This window comes from Rhamphochromis sp. 'chilingali' (assembly GCF_963969265.1).
Source record: "Rhamphochromis sp. 'chilingali' genome assembly, chromosome: 12".
Taxonomy (NCBI): Eukaryota; Metazoa; Chordata; class Actinopteri; order Cichliformes; family Cichlidae; genus Rhamphochromis; species Rhamphochromis sp. 'chilingali'.
The window spans coordinates 31,878,864-31,899,680 of record NC_137939.1 but is presented as its reverse complement, the minus strand read 5'-3'; the positions used below and the strand labels follow the sequence as shown (position 1 = coordinate 31,899,680).

General features: G+C 41.7%; 1 protein-coding gene across 5 annotated transcripts; it reads right to left on the bottom strand.

The window, feature by feature from the left end:
- Window positions 1-1,644: 1,644 nt before the first annotated feature.
- nfatc2a (nuclear factor of activated T cells 2a) lies at window positions 1,645-20,665 on the bottom strand. Of its 5 annotated transcripts, none has more exons than XM_080898194.1 (10): window positions 19,997-20,665; window positions 18,692-19,613; window positions 18,417-18,585; window positions 15,874-16,076; window positions 15,602-15,774; window positions 13,793-13,933; window positions 11,894-11,949; window positions 11,639-11,798; window positions 10,862-11,542; window positions 1,645-1,726 (listed from the first exon to the last, which is right to left on the bottom strand). In XM_080898194.1, exons 1-10 carry the CDS (start codon window positions 20,127-20,129, stop codon window positions 1,668-1,670), a joined length of 2,697 nt encoding a protein of 898 aa, XP_080754320.1. In that variant the 5' UTR covers window positions 20,130-20,665; the 3' UTR covers window positions 1,645-1,667. The 5 variants fall into 5 exon arrangements, with proteins under 5 accessions (XP_080754320.1, XP_080754321.1, XP_080754322.1 ...); XM_080898195.1 differs by lacking the exon at window positions 1,645-1,726 and adding an exon at window positions 2,721-4,634; XM_080898196.1 differs by lacking the exon at window positions 1,645-1,726 and adding an exon at window positions 2,721-4,634 and having other exon boundaries at window positions 10,868-11,542.
- Between the last annotated feature and the right edge of the window lie 152 nt (window positions 20,666-20,817).

Below are 20,817 nucleotides of genomic sequence, written 5' to 3'. Positions count from 1 at the left end.
CCCACACCCACTAACACTGACATGTCTAAATGCAGTTTCAACACTTGAAACTGCATTTAGATCTTTTCTCTAGATCTTTTGCTGCATAAAAGAAAAACAACAAGGAAGCAGGCCTCACCTGCCCATAAAACTGCTTGTTGGTCAGTTGTCTAATTATTTTTGAGCCTCTGAAAATGGGCAGATATGTATAAAAATGGCCATAATTCCTAAGATAGACTTTGTTAAGACTTTTGATGTAAAGCTGAAAGACTACACTTCAATAATATCTTAATTGCTATATTTAAAACACGTTGATGGTACACAGGAGCAAGAATACAACAAATGTGCAAAAATATATAGACAGAACTGTACTTAGGAGTTAGATACATGTAAATTAGTTGGAAGACTTAATTTTTTGTCTTGTTCATGATTTGTATCCTGATGTAACAGCCACTGACTCTTAATTTTTTTAAGCTAACACAACTATTCTGAATCAGTTTGATACGGTTTATGCAGGAAGATAAATAATCACGTTAATTGTATTTCTTCTCATTCTCCATTCTCTGGAGTTTACTGTCCAGGCAGAGATTTGTTAACGTTTTTAACGTATTAAATTAGTTATTGCAGTGTGCTCAACGATCAGCTCATTTTCTAATGTAGATCTCAATACATCTTACATTTCTGCATGTTTTACAGTCTGCACAGCACACACATCTCTTACTAACCTATCACTGAGAGTCCTTGAAACACTGATGATTTAGGCTTATGTTATGATTACAAAGTGACATCCGCTGTGTATATTTCCCATGCCAAACACATCTGTAACTGTGCACTTCTAGCTAACCATAAAGAGGCTCTTTCCTGTTTGTCAAATCTATTTTTGCCCATCAGCTCTTTTATGTAATTTTCAGTCTTTTTTGTTCATCCAAGGGAAACTGAACCCCTTTTAGAGCAATGTGATTCAGACTTGCATTTGTATTTCATAAGCTGCATTTGCGGCATCTACTGTTTAGGTGCCAAAAATGGTTTCAGAACGGTATAACATCATAAAATGTATTTAAAAGGCTAAATTAAGCATGCAGCTGCTTTGTCAAAGAAGCTTTTGTGAGCTGCTCATGTGTGCCCCGTTAAATTCAATTCTGAAGTGAGTGAATTTGCCAGTTCAGTGGTTGAAAAAATAGAAAGCACGCTGTTGAAGTATTCCCATTATTCCAAATACAGTGTACTTGTGTTCTGTACCTCAGTAACTGTCTCTTGATTCCAGTGGAGAGCTGTCAAACAGCCCCTCCTGTTTCAGAGCTCCATTCACAAGTTCTTGTCTCCCTCTGCAGGACATCAGCAGAGCTCACCATTTACTTTTAGTTTTCTCTGGTCTCACTAGCTGTCACTGTAATACAAGCTATAAATTGTGCATGTTATGTTTCATCATTTTTAGCTGGGATACGCGATATTTATACCAGATTTAATCTTTTTTAAGGTCATTTCCCAATCTGTGTTTCACCTGAGTCAAAGTGAGATTATGATTAAAAGTTGGTCATTTTAAGTTCTGCTAAATGGACATAATCAAAAGCATATTTAATTTAAATAAAACCATAATATTGCCAAAATGGATCATGTCTAATTATGGTCTTTATTTTTTATAGCATTTAAAGTTTTTCACCCACTAAACCCAATACTACGAGGAGCAGTTACTCACCTGAAGCCCAGGACACTGACTCATGTCTGAAAAAATGAGTCTTCAAAGTGTCTGCAAGAGGATAAAGCTACCTTTATTCCACACAACTGTTGCTCAGCAGCTTCCACTGCCATATTTACTCATATTTTAAAGCCATATCAATGCACCTAAACGGCCGGCTAATGAAGTAATTAGCCAGTTGTGACTTGGGCATGTTTTAAATCTGGATTTAAGTGTGGCGTTTCATTTGCAGTTAACAAAATATAAATTTTGTGCTCAGTTGAGCTTGATGGCCTTTTTGTGAGGATGATCTCAGAGCGCTTTTTTTTTTTTTTGGAAATAACACAAAAATGAGCTGAATGAAATGCCATGCTCATCATGTATTTCATTCTTAACCGATTTCACATAGTTAATCTGTATGCACTCCAAACTCATTACACCATAGAGTGCTAAAGGGCACATTAGTCATCCAGGCATATCTGTGCGCGAGTGGGCCGCAGACGCCTCATGCAGAGAAGCCCACGTGCTTCTTTTTCACCCATGATGATGTCATATCCAGAGACTTCCTGAACACAAGGTTCATTCACACAGCCCTATTCCCGAAAAAGGGCCGAACACCAAACAAGCTATCTCCATAGAAACTGCAGCCTCGGGGTAGCATGTGAGTCCCCTTCTTGTTGTTATTTGTTATTTGAAGGAGGATTCAAAACTGTGTGTGTACTGTCCTCCCTCACGTGTGCCCGTGTAAATACCGCATGACATTCAAAGGGTCGAGTTCTGGATATTTTCATTCCGTATAAGCTATTAGCAAACATACAGAGTCTCCGATGAATAGGACTACATCTGTCCCTGGCGCAGTACAGGAAGGGAGTAGTTGATGAGTCACTGTCTTCTTTGGGTCTATTAATTTACAATTTTCCTCTCGAAAATGAAGAGACCGTTTTAGCTTATATGCCCAGAATATTTAAGGTTGATCAGAATCTAAATGCATGTTAAATTATTCATTCACTCCATTAATAGGAAAAGTGACACATTTAAACAAACACCATCATAATGTGTGGCGGGATTATTTATTGCTTCATTCAGGAATACAAAAATGGCATCAATAGGTTTTTTTTATTATTTAATTTAAATTTTTTAGAGGCACAAAGGCTCAAACAGATTGATGACAATTCTCATCATAGAAAATTGAATAAGACAGTATTAATAACATTTCCATTACCATAGGATGTAAAATAATAAGACAGACAAAAATATACTATAAAACTACTATAGGTAAGGTTAATGTAAATCCCTTCAGATTACAGATACATGGCAATAAAACAAAGACAACATATGTGTATTCTAAAGAAAAAGAGAGAAAATGATATATGACAACAAATTACTTCTCTTAACGCTTTATTTACTATTTACACAAAAGGGGAAAAAGGTGTTTCATACAAATTACATTCAAGAAATGTCAGATGCACTTGTACTGCACTGGCTCAATGAGAAATATCCTTAAATGATCAATATTAGCTTTACGAATATAACAAAATATAGTTATTTTCTATCAAATAGGTCCACATCAAGTGCTAACTCTTGCGACTCAGGCCTACATTTTACTTTAATGTAATTTTACTGCTTTAGAGTTACATAACTGGCACTTTGTATTTAATGTACTACTGTTCGCTCAGAATTACACTTAAACTTGTGCTTTTCTATTTAAGGCGAGATATATGAGCACATTGGTAATCCTGACTGTATAGCTATTTTGTGCTTATGTTTTATGGCAATTACAGAAAATAATTTCTATGCTCTTTGCATCTGCAAGCACAATAGTTCTGAATAGACAGGCAATTAGCTCCAAGCATAATGATGGCCATTGTGGATAAATTCAAAATGCAGCTATTCACAAAACAATACACAGTTTAAACTTTGGACATTTTGTTGCTGAGTTGTTATTACAATTTTTAAAAAAAGAACAAAATATCAAATTAAATCAAATGATCTCACTTTAGTTTGCATGAGTGAGACTTAAGTTAGATTGTTAGCTGCAATATTGGGAAATAAAACCTCAACTATTGTGCATGGAAATCATTTCAAAATGAAGCACACGTCCCCATAAAGATATCTTGGCACCTGGATATAATTGAATATATACTATATGAATAGGAAACGGTGCATTATTCACAAATAATATATAAAAATAATAATAATAAACATTGAAATCCCATTCTGAAAAACAGTGCATATTAGGAGATGTCACAACAGTTCATTTGTATATGCTTAAGGCAGCAGTGTGCGCTTCACAAGAAAACTGCACTTAAAATGAGATGATCAACACGTAAGCTTTGGTCAATCTTTACATGTAAAAAAATACATACAAAAAGACAAAACACGCACTTTGTGCACAAAGGATGGAAAAAATGACCAAAAAACAAAGAACGTTGTACGTGTGATGACTTTACATCGCGACATTAACCTGTTGATGTCGTCTTTTATGATAAGGCAAACCGGTGCGGCTTTCTTGTCTGGACATTATGGCTATGCTGTTTGTGGACTTCAACATTTTATGTTTTTTCTCTTTGGTTATAAACAGTGTTTCCACCTGAAAAACATCATGAACAACGTAAGGCACAATTTTCTGCCTTTCCTCAGTGGTGTTATCTGTTGGAAACCTGTCGGGTGTTGATGGCAGACATTACGGGTCAAATTAAATCTTCTGTTTGCCAAATGTTTATGGCAGGAAAACATCCAAAACAAACACAGCAGCCATATTTCTATCACCATGGGTAGCGAAAATAAGGAAGAGAAGGTCTGATTGGTAGTGGAAATGCGTCACCTCGATGGACTGCCCGTTAATGTCTGTCTGTCTGTTTGTTTGTTTGTCGGCGGGGTGGGGGGGTAAGGGTATGTTGTCATTTCCTGCTGGAGTCCCTCCTCTATGTCTGACCTCTGGCCTGAACGCCCGTCAGATCCTTTCTTATGATTTCATTCACTGCAAGAGAAATAAAGACGCCAATATCAGACACTGACGCGATCAGTTTCACAAAGAAATTTCCAAATGATAAGAAAACAATGCCTTCCTGACAACGTAAAACAGTGACATTGATAACATTCCTATTGGAAATATTCCTCAGTGAGAACATTTACAGTCTGACTGATATCCTGTGAAGGGCGTCGATGGAGGGTAGACAAATGCTGCATTTATATAGAGTAACCTCTAGAGGTAGCAAGCAATTGCTGGTTGTTGCTCAGCCGATTACAAGTGTGTGTAAACACACACCGACAGCAGAGGAAGGGGGTTGAAATGGAAACTTTCATGGTGTCACAGCTCTAAAAATAGGAGCACTGTGTGTGTGGGGGGGCATACAACTTGCATTCGAAATAATAATAAATACACACATAATAGGTGCAGTTGTTTATCTCTCTCAGCAGCACAGGTTTGAGTTCATGGAGTTTTGTTTTTATCTGCTGAGTAAAACAGCCAAATAGTAGAGACAAGGAAGTGTAACTACTTGCTGTATAGTCTTACTTAAACTTCCTGCCTGCTTAGGTAGTTCAGCGTTAAGAAGCTAGGAATGATGACTATGTGTAATATGTCACTGCTTCACAAATGCCATGCCGTCTGTGTTGAGCTGTGGTGTTTATCTGGCAGCCTACTGTGTACACTCTGGCTCTCAGACATTATAGGCTGGTGCCACTGCTTCCACTATGCCCCGGGGAAGTCATTAGGACGGATGAGTAATAAAAGTATTTCAAAGAGGACCAAAAAAAGCTTCTTGCCTGTGACAAAGCCATTACAGAGCATATTATGCCTGTGATTCTGTAACCATGGTAATAGCCTTCATTTTAGTATTGGCTTATTGAACCGTTAAAATGTGATTATCCAGCTAGCGTAGTTCGTATAGCAGTCTGTCAGGTTTGCAGAGTTTTCTGCTAGAGTTTGTTTTTTTCATTCTTTTTTAAAAGGATGCTTCTGATTCTGTTTGACTTGGTATTCCTCATTAAATACACCTTAGTCAGATGTTTTATTTAGGAAATATGCCTCCTTATTAACAGGGTAAACAAGAAACCCACTACAGTCGTGAGCCAATTAGCTTAGTTTAGGGAATAAAAGCATGCTAACCAGTCACCTAAGCTGTCAGTCATTTTTTTTTATAAGAACCCAAACAAGGAGTAATATGTTTACTTGTGTCATTTATAAGGATACCCAACTTTCACACACATTTTTACCTTTAATTTCATGCCACTCGAATAAAAAACATGCTGGGTTTTTCTGCTCTGAGCGAGTTTTTGGCTTACAGCTGTTTGTAGGAGTCTTTCCTCTGATTTTATTAACTACCTGCAGCTTCGTGCGGTGCTACAGCAGCAGGATCCAGATAGTGAGACATCTGCATTTTTGTGTATGGCACAAAAGTCATAATTTTCATGACTTGTTATTCCTAATACACAAAATAGTACGTTGCAATATGTACTTTTTTATGCCATTTACTGTTACTGTTGAAGTTGGTATTTCAGTGTCTGTGAAATCAGCAAATCATACATGAACCCAATAAAATGTCATCTATGAATGAAACATTTGAGTTATTATTGTGTTGTGGGAACCCAAGGTTAACATAAGTTGCCTTCTTTCTAACCTTACAGAAAATGACTTGCTCATGCTCATTGGGCTACATATGTAATAATTATCCATTGACAAGAATACAAAAAAGTTGATATATATTAAGATATTAAGCTGCCTCTGTAACTTCACACCTACGAATATGAAATATTCAAATCTGATTTTCTAACCACTGTTAGAAAAAAAACTGCCATCTTGCTTTAGATAAAGATAGATTAACTCAGTTCAGCCCAACTGTGTATGTTCTATTTCCATCTTTAATTTACATAGTGTCAAAGCTAAGGGTGCGACTACATTTAAGCTCATGTAAAACAATGTCTGACATTATCTCACCCACACAGCTGCACTTCTGAGCAGGCACAGAGCAAACCGAAGACCACAAAATATATTAGAAGCTAGGAAGAGTCGTGTTATGTTTTTTGGTTTGTTTTTCTGACTCGTTTTTGGTGGAGTGTTGTGTGGTTTTTAGGGGATACAAACTATAATTCTAATTCAAACTTAAAGTACCTTTAACCTTAACCCAGTCTTTGTTTCTTTCTCTCAGCCTCTCCCTTGTCTTCCTTTGTGAAAGAGCAGCTCAGCACTGAGTGCATTTTTTCAGCCAAAGCAGCTTCTGAGACTTCCAGCACTGCAGGAGTAGCCAAACTGGATGCTCTGCTGCCGTCACAACATCGGCCTCCCTGTTTATTTTAGTCTGTAGTGGAATTCCCTCTGACACCCAATGCCTTAAAGAAACTTTCATCTATCCAGCAGTGCCACAGGATTTTTCCTGAGTATAAAACCAGCTTAGAGAAGGAGCAAGAGTGCCACAGAGGAGCAACATACAGTGGGGCTTTACTGATTCGAATGAAGGGTTGGCACACACTGGCAATTTGAGGCAGGCCTAGGGAACACTCAGACTAGTCTGTTCAATAGGTGAGTGTCTGGCTCCTGAGTTCTATACCAATGAGCTGGACTGTTTACCAACCAAAGGTGGGAAGAGAGGGGAGAGAAAGGGAGGGAGAGAAAGGGGAAACTCTGTACAGTAGCTGACTCAGTTGCCTGTTGTGAGCTGGAATGTGTGCGTTTGTGCATCTGCAAGTATCTGCATGTTCATACAGTGTACATGTTTGGACATACAGTATTTTTAATATTTTCATATGACCGAATCTATTTAAATGAAGCTCTTATTTCACTGCAATGACACTGAAGCTAAAAACACATCCACTGAAAAGAGAAAGTGGAGGGATCGGACTGACATCTAACTGCTATTCTAACTACAGTTCTGGTGTGTCAGCACTTAGAGTGACAAGCTTGCATTTTCAACCAAAGCTCACACACACACACACACACAGTGAAAAAACCTGCTCGCGAGTGTTATTGTTATTTTTCTTGACGCTGGCATGAAGGGACCGATTTGAATCTGATTTGCATGAAGACATTTTCTCCATAATTCATTTTCTGTTCCTATGAGAGTCCAACTGTCAGATTGAGCCTTAAGTTAAAAAAAAAAGAAGATTTTTTATAGGTGTTAAATCCTTTTTGGTTTAATACATTTTGTTGCACATTAGCATTCAGGAGCAGTTTGAATTAAAATAAATTACTCCCTTGCTGTATTCGTACTGCACACAGTGCAGACTGCAGATTTTCAGCACCTGAAAGACAAAACAAACAGAGGTTGTTTTGTCTTTCAGGTGCTGATGCAGCAGTTGGAGACCCAGCATGTCTGTTAGATTCATCCTAGACAGCATGTCTTTTGTCCCGTCTTCCTTCTCTCACCCCAACCAGTCACGGCAGCCGCCCCTCCCTGAGCCTGGTTCTGCTGGAGCTTTCTACCTGTTAAAAGGGAGTTTTTCCTTCCCACTGTCACCAAAGTGCCTGATCATAGGGGGTCATATGATTGCTGGGTTTTTCTCTGTATGTATTATTGTAGGGTCTACCTTACAATATAAAGGGCCATGATTTGGCACTGTATAAATAAAATTGAATTGAATAGACTTTTGTCGCCCCCACCCCTTTTTCCTCTTTTTCTATTCCTCCACCACCTTCTCCTTACTTTAGCCAACCTGGCCTTCCCCCCATGTCTGCTCCAGCATAATACCCACTCTGATATTAATGCAAATAATAAAATAAAATAAATAAACAGAGAGTCTATAGTGCTCCTTTTGGCAAAGAAAATGTGTTTGGCACAACGAAGCATTCAGACCATGATTCTGCTTGCTAAAAATGTCGGACTGGACAGGTTTAAAAAAAACAAAAAACAATTCGCATTACCGTATTCGTATTACACACAGTGCAGACTGCAGATTTTAAAGCTGTATTGTAGCATAATCGCATCTGGAAGGGCGCGATTGAGTCTTTAAGTCTTTCAAATGAGATGTAAGTGAGCTGAGACTAATGCACGTCCACCAGGCTGTTGCTATGTGCTTTATCTTTCCTGCGCTGATCTCTACCTGCTGGAACAATTTCACCTGCTCCACTGCCTCCAGGCTTTATTCCACACCCACCAAATCTGTCACTTTCAGCCTTTGTACGCTGTGCCAGTTGTTCTATTTTTGCTCTGACAAACTATATGATATGTAGTAACTGATGGGGGTGATTCTTGACCTTTGCGGTTCATGACAAGGCAGGCTCTGACAGGCATCTTTCACCAAGTTGACTAGATAATGTAAATAAATACCAGTCAACAGAAGAACGGTCACGTCTGAATACCAGCAGAGGGCACGGGAACTTTTCGAAGGGCATAAAAATTCAAGCCCTCTGCATGGGAGAAATTAGAAGCCACACTTTGTAAGAGAACAAATAGCGGGTTTTCATTCAACACTCGTCTCTGGAGTTGACACACTTTAAAGTCCCTCTGAGATGTGACAGTTACGGACCACAACAGTGTGACGATACCAGGATGTGGCATCACCTCTTTTTCAAAAATGACTATAGACTTTAACACATGGCTTGATGAGTAATGTTGACAATCTCACTTAGGGCTATAAAACACTTTTTTACCTAACATAAATGAGTGTTATGCGGTCAGGATCAAACTTCAACAACCTTCCACTCAAACTGGAAGGGATTTTTTCTGCCTCACCTATCTTCTCACCCCCTAAAAATGTTTTGACTCTTGGGTAATCCCCCCTCTTTTTCTCACTAAATAGCAATGATGGCATGCGTAGGTGGCATGTCATCTGTTGGGAGTGATAAGACAATGGCAGAGCAATTGAGCTACAAATGCTACATAAGGTTAATAAGGTTTTTACATTCAGGAATGGTGTGAACTTATAGAACTGGCATTGTCATATTGAAAATTGTAAAATCACTTGACGCTCAGATTAATAAAAGACAGTTTTTAATCCCAGGAACTGCAAGTAGTTTTCATGAGATAAAGGGTTAAAGTTAAACTCAAGCAGGGGCACCTGGGGAAAATGACTGACCGTCATCAGCTTTTGATGATGGGAGGATGAAAGAGGGCCCCAGTTTGACCATTTCTCTAACTCCTTGTTAATTCACCAGCTCACAGCCCTGTTGCTGTTTACTGTGGAGGAAAATCCTGCAAGTTCCATCCAAAAAACACAAATTCCATTGCTAGCCTTTTTTCTTCGTTTCATTTTTTCCATTGAAGCACGCACATGTGCAAACACACACAGCTCCTTCCCTTTTCCTGCGAACTACCCTCCACCCTCCTGCTATCTTACAGGGATCAGGCGGGATCTCTGGAGGACAGCAGCTGCAAATAGGAATTTCTTGTGCCAGATTGGCAGAATCCCGTGGTCGGAAAAAACCTAAACCTCTGGTGGGCTCCCCGACAGAATTGAGGGGCATAGGGCCAAGGAGAAATCCTGGCCAACTATAACAAACAAAAAGGCTTTCCCCAGTTCTCCCAGGCAGCACGTTCCACTGTTTGACAATGGTTGCCATGGAAGTTGTTTTTCACTTCATAACAGTGTCAACATGTCCGGGCGGTCAGCACAGTGACACTTTTTTCTCCCTCTCGCCCTGTCTTTAATGCATGAAAAAGCTCATTTCCTGATGTTTGCCAGTGCCAGATGAACCCCTACGACCAGCAGAATGAGCATTTTTGAATGGAGCAGAGCATTGACGAGCAAAGTCTAACTTTAAAAACCACCCGGCTGACAAAAACCAAAGGTAAGAAAAATACTGCACCGCGTTCAGAGCTGCTCGTTTTATTTTAAAAGATTGGAGGTTTGGAGAAATTCTAAGGAAGAGGTATAACCTCATGCCTGATGCTGGATGTGGCCTGACATTAATTTTGTCAGAGGGTAGTGGGGTTGACAAGCACAAGTATAAACATATGACTCACAATCCCTGTTATTTCCACCTTGAATGGAACATAACTGCACCTCCCGGCAAGGATTGTTTTAACAGTGCGAGTTTGTTCTGCTGGCTTTGTTCAGAGGAATACTATAGCACACAGACTGGATCAGGATATGTGAAAAGGAGATACTGTAAATATCCTTGAATTGTTCTTGGGAAAAGTCATATCTTTGTTAGTGGATCTTATCAAATCGGAACTGCACCTATCGATCACGTTGTCTGGCCCTGAATCTGGAGACTCAGACACAAGCTGCAATTGACCACTCACACTGAGTATAAAAGCATTAACTTACACTCACCATCATCTAGGTAGGCCTGGTCCAAATTCTCTTCCTTGACAGTCACTCGTCTCTGTCCATCTGCCGAAGCGTCCATCTGCCCCGTCCCAGCTGGAGTTCTGCCTTTCTGCTGCTGAATCACGGTGGGGTAGTGCTGCGGGTGGGTTACTGCTACCTGGGGGGGTGTGGGTGAATGGGTGGCAGCTGCCTGTGGGGAATAGCTATCGCAGTATATGATCTGCTGGTTGTCAGGTTGAGGCCCAGTAAGGGGTTGAGGTTCACCTGCTCGGATCAGGTGGTGGTTGGTGGGAGAGAACTGGATGATAGAGGGGTGTTGACCTGCATTGATTGGCCCCACAGACTGAGCCGGGGAGCCCGTGTGGACCAGGACCGATCTGTGGGGGTCAGGCATCATCCCTCCGGTCTGCCACATAGCAGGGCTGCCACTCAGACTCTTGCCTCCACGTGAGTACACGATGGCCGGGCTCTGCTGCTGGAAACGTGCATCCTGGTTTGGAAGGCTGGAGCTGAGGCGCTGGCAGGGAGCCATGCCAGAGACCAGGCCATTGTCTGGGTGGAGAATGCCACGTGGGCTATGGTAGTAGGAATGAGGAGATAAGCCCAAGATTTGAGGCATGGCAAAGCCCATGCGCTCTGCTTCATACTCATCTATAGGCTCCGTCTTAATGGATGGAGCTGAGGAGGGGAAAAAATGAGTAAGATGGCTGTGAACAATACCACGAAAATCATTTAAATATAATTCTTTAAAAGCAGTATGTGAAAAAAGCATACCAAAAAGAGGCTGAGCAGCATTCTTACATGCCAGTGGTGTGTAGGTGAAATGCTGAGGCTGGCTGCGCTTTCTTTTGCCATTGATGACGTAGAAGTTTACTTTGACAGGATGGCAGACAGATGCATCCCGGTAGGGCGGCACCTCCACAAACAGCATACTCTACAAGACAATGCTCTATTATGTACTGAAAGTGATTCATTTATTTGAACTAAAGGGTAGATATCCAGAATTTAAGTGTCATGTTTAATACATACAGGTTGGCTTTTGTCTTTATCCACTGTTGCTTCCATTTCCCAGATTTGCTGCCCATCTAGAAAGAAGGAAAGAGAAAGCGAAAACCTAATTACACTTAAGAACATGTGGTAATTAATTCTACAGGGTAAGTGAGGTCGATTGCTTCCAGATGTACTTGACAACGTGCAAATTTGGAAACCGGTGAAACTAAAACGATTGAGAAATAAATTTTCTTTCTTTTTCAAGTGTATTTTTGCTTATTTTATTTCACCAATTCAAACGTAGGGACGTGCATTACTAGACAAATCTACTGTATGTCCCCACGAGTCCCATTTGAGTTACAGTTCATGTCGACAGAAAAGGCATCTTTGTGCTTGGAGATGATATCACTTTTGAAACCACTTCCTCTTACCCCACAACGCACGCCCAACAATAGAGGATCGGTAGGTTTACCCCAAACACACATACAGCCTTCCATTGTTCGGAAAGACATGTGACTTTTGAACGTCCTGAGCCGACTAAATAGTAACGTAACAAGGTGAAACACCTTGGATTATATCTATGGCGGTGAAGGTTTACGTTATCTCACACTTCATTAGATTTAAATGCAGCTGTCATTTATGTGCAAAAGTTGAAAACAACATGTGCCTGCGAACGTAAACTCCACATGCCCCAACACATGACAGGACATGTGCTGCAGCGAGTTCTGTTTGGAGTGCAGTTGGGAAACCCTCTGTCAGATTGTGAATTAATAACACATGGCTAAAATGAGTCAGCAGGAGAAAAGGGGGGATTCCACACATGTTGACAACTTTTTTTCTTAGCTTTCTTTTTATGATCAACTTTCTCCACTGCTACAAAACGTGACCATTTCTGCTTTCTTGGCATTTCTATTTATTTGCATTTTGTTGCAATTCTACTCCAAGGGATACCCCTGACTGCGTGTACTTTTGGAGATAATTGCATGTGGAGGGGGGGGAAAGGGGGCAAGGAATGGAGCTGGAAACAGAGAAAGAAAATTTACTTGGACAGAGAAGCTTTCCTTCTCTCCGTACAGCTTTCCCTGTCCAAGCACAGGAGTCAGGGGAGCTCCAGCCAATAGCAGCTGAGGGATTCAGAGGGATTTCACAGCCTCACTGATCCAGAACTTTGTGTCATACACAAACTCTTCAAAACATCGGCAACCCCTCTTTGTAAGATTTCTTTTTCCATCTCTGTATTACTATCCATTGCTGTTGTTTCATAACACAGCAGCAGGGAACCCCAAAGAAGAAGAAGAAGGAGGAGAGGAGGGGAAGCACCTGCGATGTGCATGTCCAAGTTTTATTTTAGGTAGCCTGTAGATTTAAAAATACAGCATTGATGCCATTTAATCAAAATAAGGGAAACCCAGAACAACAGAACTTCTGACCTTTGACCTAAGACAAGAACCATAAAAGCTCCCAATCATAGTACAAATGCTTCAGTCTGGCGTAAAAATGTCAGAAGGCAAGAAAAATTACTGCACTTCCTCGCTGCTAAAAATAAATCCTTTTGTTCCGTCCATTTGTTTCAACAAATAAAACAAACTTTTATGTGACACCATTGATCAAATAACGAGAGGCCCGTGTGACTGATAAGACATGAAGGTGAGGGAGAAAAGGTCAAAAGGAAGTCAGGCAGCAGCGTTATCCTTCAGATCATGCAAATAATTCACGCAGATTCATCTATTAAATGAAAGCGAAGACACGTAACAGCTATGACCTCGTGCACAGACACGGCCAATTATGACTCATTAGTTGTCGTTCGTGTCGTGTTGTTACTGTCACACAATGTTGTGCAACAGTGGAATTGACAAATCGACAGACACCACAAAGATTTTATGAATTCAGTCACTGATTTGGTTTGAAAGCAAAGCATGTTTTTGGAATGCCGCTTACCCTGTGTTTTCTCCATAAAAATGACCTTGGAATCGGAGCTGAAGTTCTGCCCAGTCAGGATCATCTGCTGGCCACCCAGAACAGAGCAGCTGTCCATGTCCTGCTTCTCGACCATGGGAAGCTCGTGAGCTGAACGCTGAGCTGCAGGGACACACAAAAGGGTGGCATGCAACATTTACTGCCTTTCTACTGGTGTCACTTTCTCCAGTGTGTGGATTTTCTGTTTTTCTTTGTTTTTGTGAACTTCTTTGCTTTCTATGCTGTTACTTGGACGCTATGCAGCAGGTATTGGCAGTTTTCCCCAGCTCTGACAGATCACAGACTACATAACCAATTTTTTGTCATAGCCCAATACTGCAGAAAAGGAAAAAAAAAAAGCATGTAACAGATGATCTGAAAGTTCACTATTGATTTCTCACAAATGCAAAACAACTCATTACCAAGAAGTGACAGTGTTTGGCACTAAACATTTGATGCTGAGTCATTCAACAATCTCACCCAGTGCTTTCGGTTTTAATCAGCCGAAGCTTAAAATCAGTCAAATCACAACCTGCAAGAGCAAAGGGGAGTTGTTGCTGTCTCAGCCCATTTACAATCAAGTACCGTACAGACACAAAGAACAAAATAAAACTAACACCGAAAAGAATGATGCATCCTCTAAAATCTGTAAATGTGCTGTGCAGTCAAATCATTCAATCGGACAAATATTTCCAGTTGATTGAAATATGAGAACCGAATTGAACGTTTAGATGAGGCCGATACAAAAATGCATACAATACTCAAACGTGCGGAAAGAAATACACCTGCTTAACTGGAAATGGACATGTTATGTAATATGTATATGTTAAAGGGAAACAGATAATATTCCCGTAGCCATCAGCTTTGTATTCATTTATTCATCTTTTAAAAAAAAAACAAGACAGTTCCTCACTGGTGCCCTATTGTCATCAGTTCAGCCGTATCTCCTGTTCAGCTGAATCTCCACATTTACTGATGGGAACTGAGCTACTGACAAACACGCCGCTGACCTTTAAATCGGCCGGTTCAACCTACTACACTGAAAAAGGGTAGAACAAAGAGGATGACACAAGCAGGTGCCTCATCTCCTCAAACACCCCATCACTGACCCTCTGCTTAACAATACGCCTGACAGATGCAGCACAGGTGTTACTGTGCGCTGCTTTACGCTCGATTGGTTTTCACATACAATGATTTTTCAGAAATTCACCTTTAAAAAAAAAAAAAAAAAGAGGTAGTAACTGTTGTTTCTCCCTATCTGTGATCCGCGAGCAGATGGAAAAAAATACTTACAACATAATATTGTATTCTGCATCATGACTTTTTACAATGGCAGGAGCATATTGCAAGCAGATGGTGCAACACTTGACCAGGGTGTTGATTAAAGCCAGATAAAGGCCCTTCTTGTTTGAGTTTTGATTACACCAGGTGCTTTAATAACACTGTGTACACATTCGCTGATGTACCCAAACACAGACTTTACTACTGTGCACATACAAACAGGTACACAGACACTGTCACATGCTGTGCTCACCAACTGGATGGAAGCCCTGGTAGCATAAAGAGGTCTTTCATACTATCAGGCAAGCTCCAAACTCATTTGAATGTGGGTTCTTTTTTTTATGTTTGTTTTGTATGAAGTTTTGTTAACTCTTGAAAAGCAGTTTGACCTCAATGGGAAGTGCACATGCTGAAATTCAAAAAGCTCATGGTCTATCAGGACGATATTAGTAGTTACAATAACGCAAAAATAAAACATATTGTTAAATGTAATTGTGTGCAGCTACTTACAGCACTCAATGGGATGTGAGGCCACCTGGAGAGAGACATGCTGTCCTCCGGGCTGAGGTATGTGCACGCGAAACACAAGTCGGACTCTGGTGTTTTTCCGACCGACGTCCGTCTCGCCCTTCCTCAGCTCGATGTCGGCGTTCCTGAGCTTCAGGATCCCAGCACAGTCGATGCTGCGACGAGAACGAAATGTTCAGAACTTTAATATTTAAAACATTAGACTGCGAAAAGACAGATCTGGGGTTTAAAAGTGGACACTATGCTTATCTCACATTGCTTTCATGTTGTTCTTTGGCTCCAGCGGGATCTCGAGGACTTTGGTGCCGTTGATAATCTTTTCGAAGCTGGTGGTCGTAACTGTTTTGCCAGTGATGCGGTGGACTTGGTAAAAGGCATGAGGCTTGAGGATGCGCTCGTCAGCTGTACCGATAAAAATCTGCAGGCCAAGAGGCTCCTTGCCTCTATAGCCATGTAACTGTAAACGAAGAAATAGCACTCAGTCATTTTCTTTTCTTTTTTTAACTTAAAGCATCCTCTGGAAAGCAAGGAAGCAGAGATACAGTACGAAGGAAATATTTCAGTCACGTTTAACTGGTTGTGCTTCTCCATAACCGCTTTCTCTAACTCTGCATTTCCAGATGTTGTTGCCCCCCCCCCAGTGATGGCAAATCTGTGTCAGACCCACGTGCAAACACATGAGTCTTTTTTCTGCAGCCTTGAACGGAAGCCAGCAGAGAGCTCAAATCCTACGGCCTTGTGCTTGTTCTTTCCGATGGGATGAAGGATTAAGCGGGGATTCTATCTTTTAAAGTTTAGCTGAAATGACAAGTACCATATTGATTAAACCGCGAACATGAAAAGACCAAGATGCTACTTTTAACCTGTGACTGCCTCCTAAGGAAACCTGCAAAAACCACAAAGCATCAACTTGCATCTAAATGCTGTTTTTATGCAAACTGTGTAGTGCATAACCTTTATCATAGAGCACAAACATGAATTGGATTGTGGGTAATGGAAAAAAAAAAGGCTTCGGGTCCCTCTGCCATTAGCCTGCAACACGCAAAGTTAATTTAAAGTTGTTTCGAAACATAATTTCCATTCAAAAGAGCTCCGTTTAACTGCGGTCAGGGAAAAAAAAATCAACTTGTTTGAAGAAATTATCATCTCAGTGGATGCAACTGTCAGGCTTGACAGCAGCTGCTCAGTGTGAACAGAAGCTATGGCAACATGAATGAGCATGCTCCCCTCCAAACAGAAGGAAGCTGACTGCAAACACTCAAAAGGCCATGTGAGCAGCCGGCCAGTCGTCATGGCATTGGCAGGACCCGTGAGTCATGACAGAGCGCAGTGTAGGAAAAGTAAAGTGGAGGGCAAGAAGCTTAGAGAGAGGCAAAGAGAAGAAGAGAAGGAGGGAGGGGGGGACACAGAGAGTGAAAGAAGGGCAGAGGAAGGGAAAGAGGAGGTGAAGGAGTGCAACCGTGGCTAGCCAGGCCTGACCATCTGATTGGCCGGCAAAGCAGGCAGAACTGACCTCAGGGTGAGGCCTTTGGGGATGGGCATAAAATGGAAAAGAAGCATTAGAAGCTTAATTTCCACAAAGTCCCCACAGTCACAGACAAACACAGCAGTGAAATGTTGCCACAGTAACACAAAGAAAAGGAAGTTGTATCTATTTATGGACCCCAGCTGTAACTGTGTCAAGGCTAATTTTAAAGTGGATATTTGAATCTTATTTTGTGACTAGAGAAAAACTAAAATATTAGTATTTTTCATTTTCGTCTGCAATCATTATAACCACAGGCCGTATTCAGTTTCTACACATAGGGGCTGAACGCTTCGATACTTCAACGCAGCTAACGCAAGAACCACACAGTCAAAACCTCTTACACAGAGTGCAAGAGGAAGTCAGAACAGCATGAGAACAAATATGTACATGTGGTTAAAACCATACGGCGAAGGTGCACTATTGCAGACTATTTTAAGCTTTAACACTAAAAAGAAAAAAAAAATCTGAGTGTTAGAGTTGATGAGTGACCCGAGGGTTGTCCTGAGTGTGCACCCTGGTTTCAATGCGTCATTTTTCTGGGGTTACAGCAGCTATTTCAATTTGTTTTAGAAAGTGAAAAAAAATGGAGAGGTGCCATGACAGTAGCCACAATAACTAACACAGACTCATTTTCATACAGATGACCCCGGGCAACAATACCACCACTACCGCCGAGTGTATAATGAGTAGGAAATACTATTACACGCAAGCCCTCCCACCAGGGTTGCCTGAGGCTCTCGAGCTGGACGGCTAATTTAAAGCGGAACTGTTACTAGTTTCCTTATTCCTTACTTTGCTGCTGTGTATACTGTCACAGCGGTGGACGATAACAGAATTCAGACTGCTCTAGAAACCGTTCTAGGCACTTTTTTCTGTGCTTGGTTCTGTATGATGTCAGTTAAACGGACACCTGTAATACAACGATTTGAGGCACACAGCTCTGTATGTGAACACAGAATCTCCACCCGTGTTCAAACCTCCTGTTTACAAGGGCCAGCCAATCGGAAGAAAGTTGGCAGACCAGTATAAGAAAAATAAGGATTAGGTTTAGCTGTGAATCATTAGACTACTGAAGTAGAGCCCAAAATATGGGAATGGAAATAACTATGAATGTGCACTTTTATGAATAACCCTGACAACATGACTTCATATGGTTATTCACCAAAGTAAAAAACAGATTTATTCATATTTACTGATTTAGTACTTAAAAATAAATCATAGGCTTAAGAATTTTACTTAATTTTTTTATAGTGATGCTTTTGGCCATACCTGCACAACAGGATGTCCTCCCGTGGGGGCTTTGACTGCACCCCTGCTTCCTTCTGTTTCATAGTGAGCTCTGTGATGTGGTTTAGGCTGCACATCAATGTGCAGTTCATACTGGTCGGTGCGACGAGGAATCGGCCATTCCAGCGGTGGGAGAGAAGCCACAGGGATGCTGCAAAATATTAATTATTCATAAAATTATAGAATTATTGCATAAATAAACACACATGGAGAGTGGGAGCTTATCGGAGTGAAGCCTCACTTCATGGCCAATTTACCTGCAGAGGCTGGAAACCAAAGGCTTGGGCCAGACTGAAGGAATAACAAAGAAAGGCTCTGCAGCAGGTTTGGTCTTTATGTCCTGATCACAGGACACCATGTAGTTCCCATCGCCATGATTCTCTGGATACAGAGTGTAAACCTGGTTGGATGTCTTCACTATTTTAGTGGGAACCAGGTTTGGATGATTGGTGCCAAAACCATTCATGGCATCAGTAAGGCTGGTGTGTGTATAGTGGGCGCCTATGTTGTGATCTTCATGGCCGTTATTGGGGGAAGGACTGCGGGACCGGTGCCCAGGGATTAATCCTGGGTTTCTGTACATGTCGTAGGTGCGTTTTCCCTGTGGGGAGGTGGAGCGAGAGCCTGGTCTTGGTGAGGGAGAACGGGGTCCGAGGCCGTCGTCACCTAGGCTGGTGTGAGGAGAGGTGCCTGGGGAGGTGCGAGGGGAGCCAGTGTGGATGTTCTGCAATCGAGGGCAGAGATCTCCAGGGTTCTGCGCACTGCTTGGGGAGACGCAAGGTGACGCCCAGGGAGAATAGTTCTCAGAGTGCCAGCTGGTGGAGGAATTGCTGCTGGCAGGACTCAGGCACTGGGGCTCACGGTAGGCAAGGTTTTCATGGCCCGGGACAGTAAGGGTAGGTCTGGGGCTAATGTTTAGATGGTGGTTCTGCAGAGAGTCCCGACCATGACTGTAGTGCTCACGTGAGGGGGTGATTTCAATGCGAGGGCTCAAGGCTGCAGGTCGGGTACTGTCCAGGTAGTTTCTGGCTTCCTGGTTCTCGTATCCTGTGAGAACTTCGATGTGCTCACTGTAGGCGGGGCTGCACGACTTGATACCATAGGGTGAGGTCTCCTCCAAGGGGTAAGCCTGCTCAGATTCAGGACTGAGGACTTTTGGGGGTCCAAGGTTGGAGTCATCTGCAGGGAACAAAATGTTTACATTTATTACAATGCACACATTTGAAAGAGAAACGGGCATATGTTTGTTTTTAAAGAAAAGCGCATGTTTTTCTTTACCAATATCACTCAATGAATGAATGAATCTTAATCAAAGACGTGTTTCTTTTCAAAAACAACACAGGTTATTTTTAGCTCAAGTATACAGTTATCAGCTGAAATATTGACTCTTTTTTTTTCACATGGCGAGGCGTCAGAATCCTCATTGCGAAGTCAACTTTACTTCCTCATTTTTCATTTCATTCACATTAAGCAACTTTAAAGGCCTCGCTAGTGGTCAACACAGCAGAGAAAGAGAAAGGCAAGCCAACTCAGAGTGCCAAAAAGAAAAGTCTCGGACAAACCTTGGTGCCCCCCTGCAAAGTCACTGCACGGCGGCTCATATTCAAACAGGTACTCAAACTGCAAATCCTCATCGGGGCAGCTGACTCGACTGAGCTCTTCCACCAAATCTTTTTCGTCGTAAAAGGAGGTCATCTGTCTATTTTTTTCCTAACTACTCCTCTGAGTTCACACGAAGCGGCAGGGACGTGGACGGCGAATTGCGGTGTAGATGTGGATTTGGGGAACCTGTTGTCAATTCATGCATCGGTGAGCAGCAGAAGGTGAAGCGCACACGTTTCCTGTTCAGTTCGCCGCGGTTATTTTCGTACGGAGGCGGGTCTATTTACACACTGAATACAAACTCTTTATGTTCATCCCCGAGAGTCCGATCACGCCTTCTCTCTATGCTGATGCGTCAAACAACAAAAAGCGCAAGTGCAGTTTGGACGTGAATTAACTGCTCAGATCAAACAGAATACTGATTTGACGGGCTACACAGCCTGTTGCTGCCCCCGGGTGTTTGACATGGTGACATAGCAGGGTGCCGACTATGTTCGACACCTGTCAAGCTGAGTTACCATTAAAACGCGGTTGTGCATCGCTTTTGCGTGGACTTAGATTAAAGAGGATAGATGGCTGAAAATATAAACGTTTATTTTATCTGATGCATTATCTCGTCAAACAATAAATCCTGTCCCGGACTGGATTTCGTAGTGACGTACTGTTTTATTGTCACTGAAAACCCACGGGTTCTCCTGAGGGTATCCCCGGATTTACGCACGACGCAGCACACATACCAGGGCGTTCCTTACACCGGTAGCATGTGCTCTGTCAGCAAAAA

Bases quoted from the DNA above. Each gene is read 5' to 3' on its own strand.
- nfatc2a (XM_080898194.1), bottom strand. From the start codon at position 20,129: ATGACCTCCTTTTACGACGAAAAAGATTTGGTGGAAGAGCTCAGTCGA. The intron at 18,586-18,691 runs GTAAATTGGCCA...AATATTTTGCAG, and splicing joins TTGGTTTCCAGCCTCTGCAG to CATCCCTGTGGCTTCTCTCC. The intron at 11,799-11,893 runs GTATGTATTAAA...ATTGTCTTGTAG, and splicing joins ATAAAGACAAAAGCCAACCT to AGTATGCTGTTTGTGGAGGT.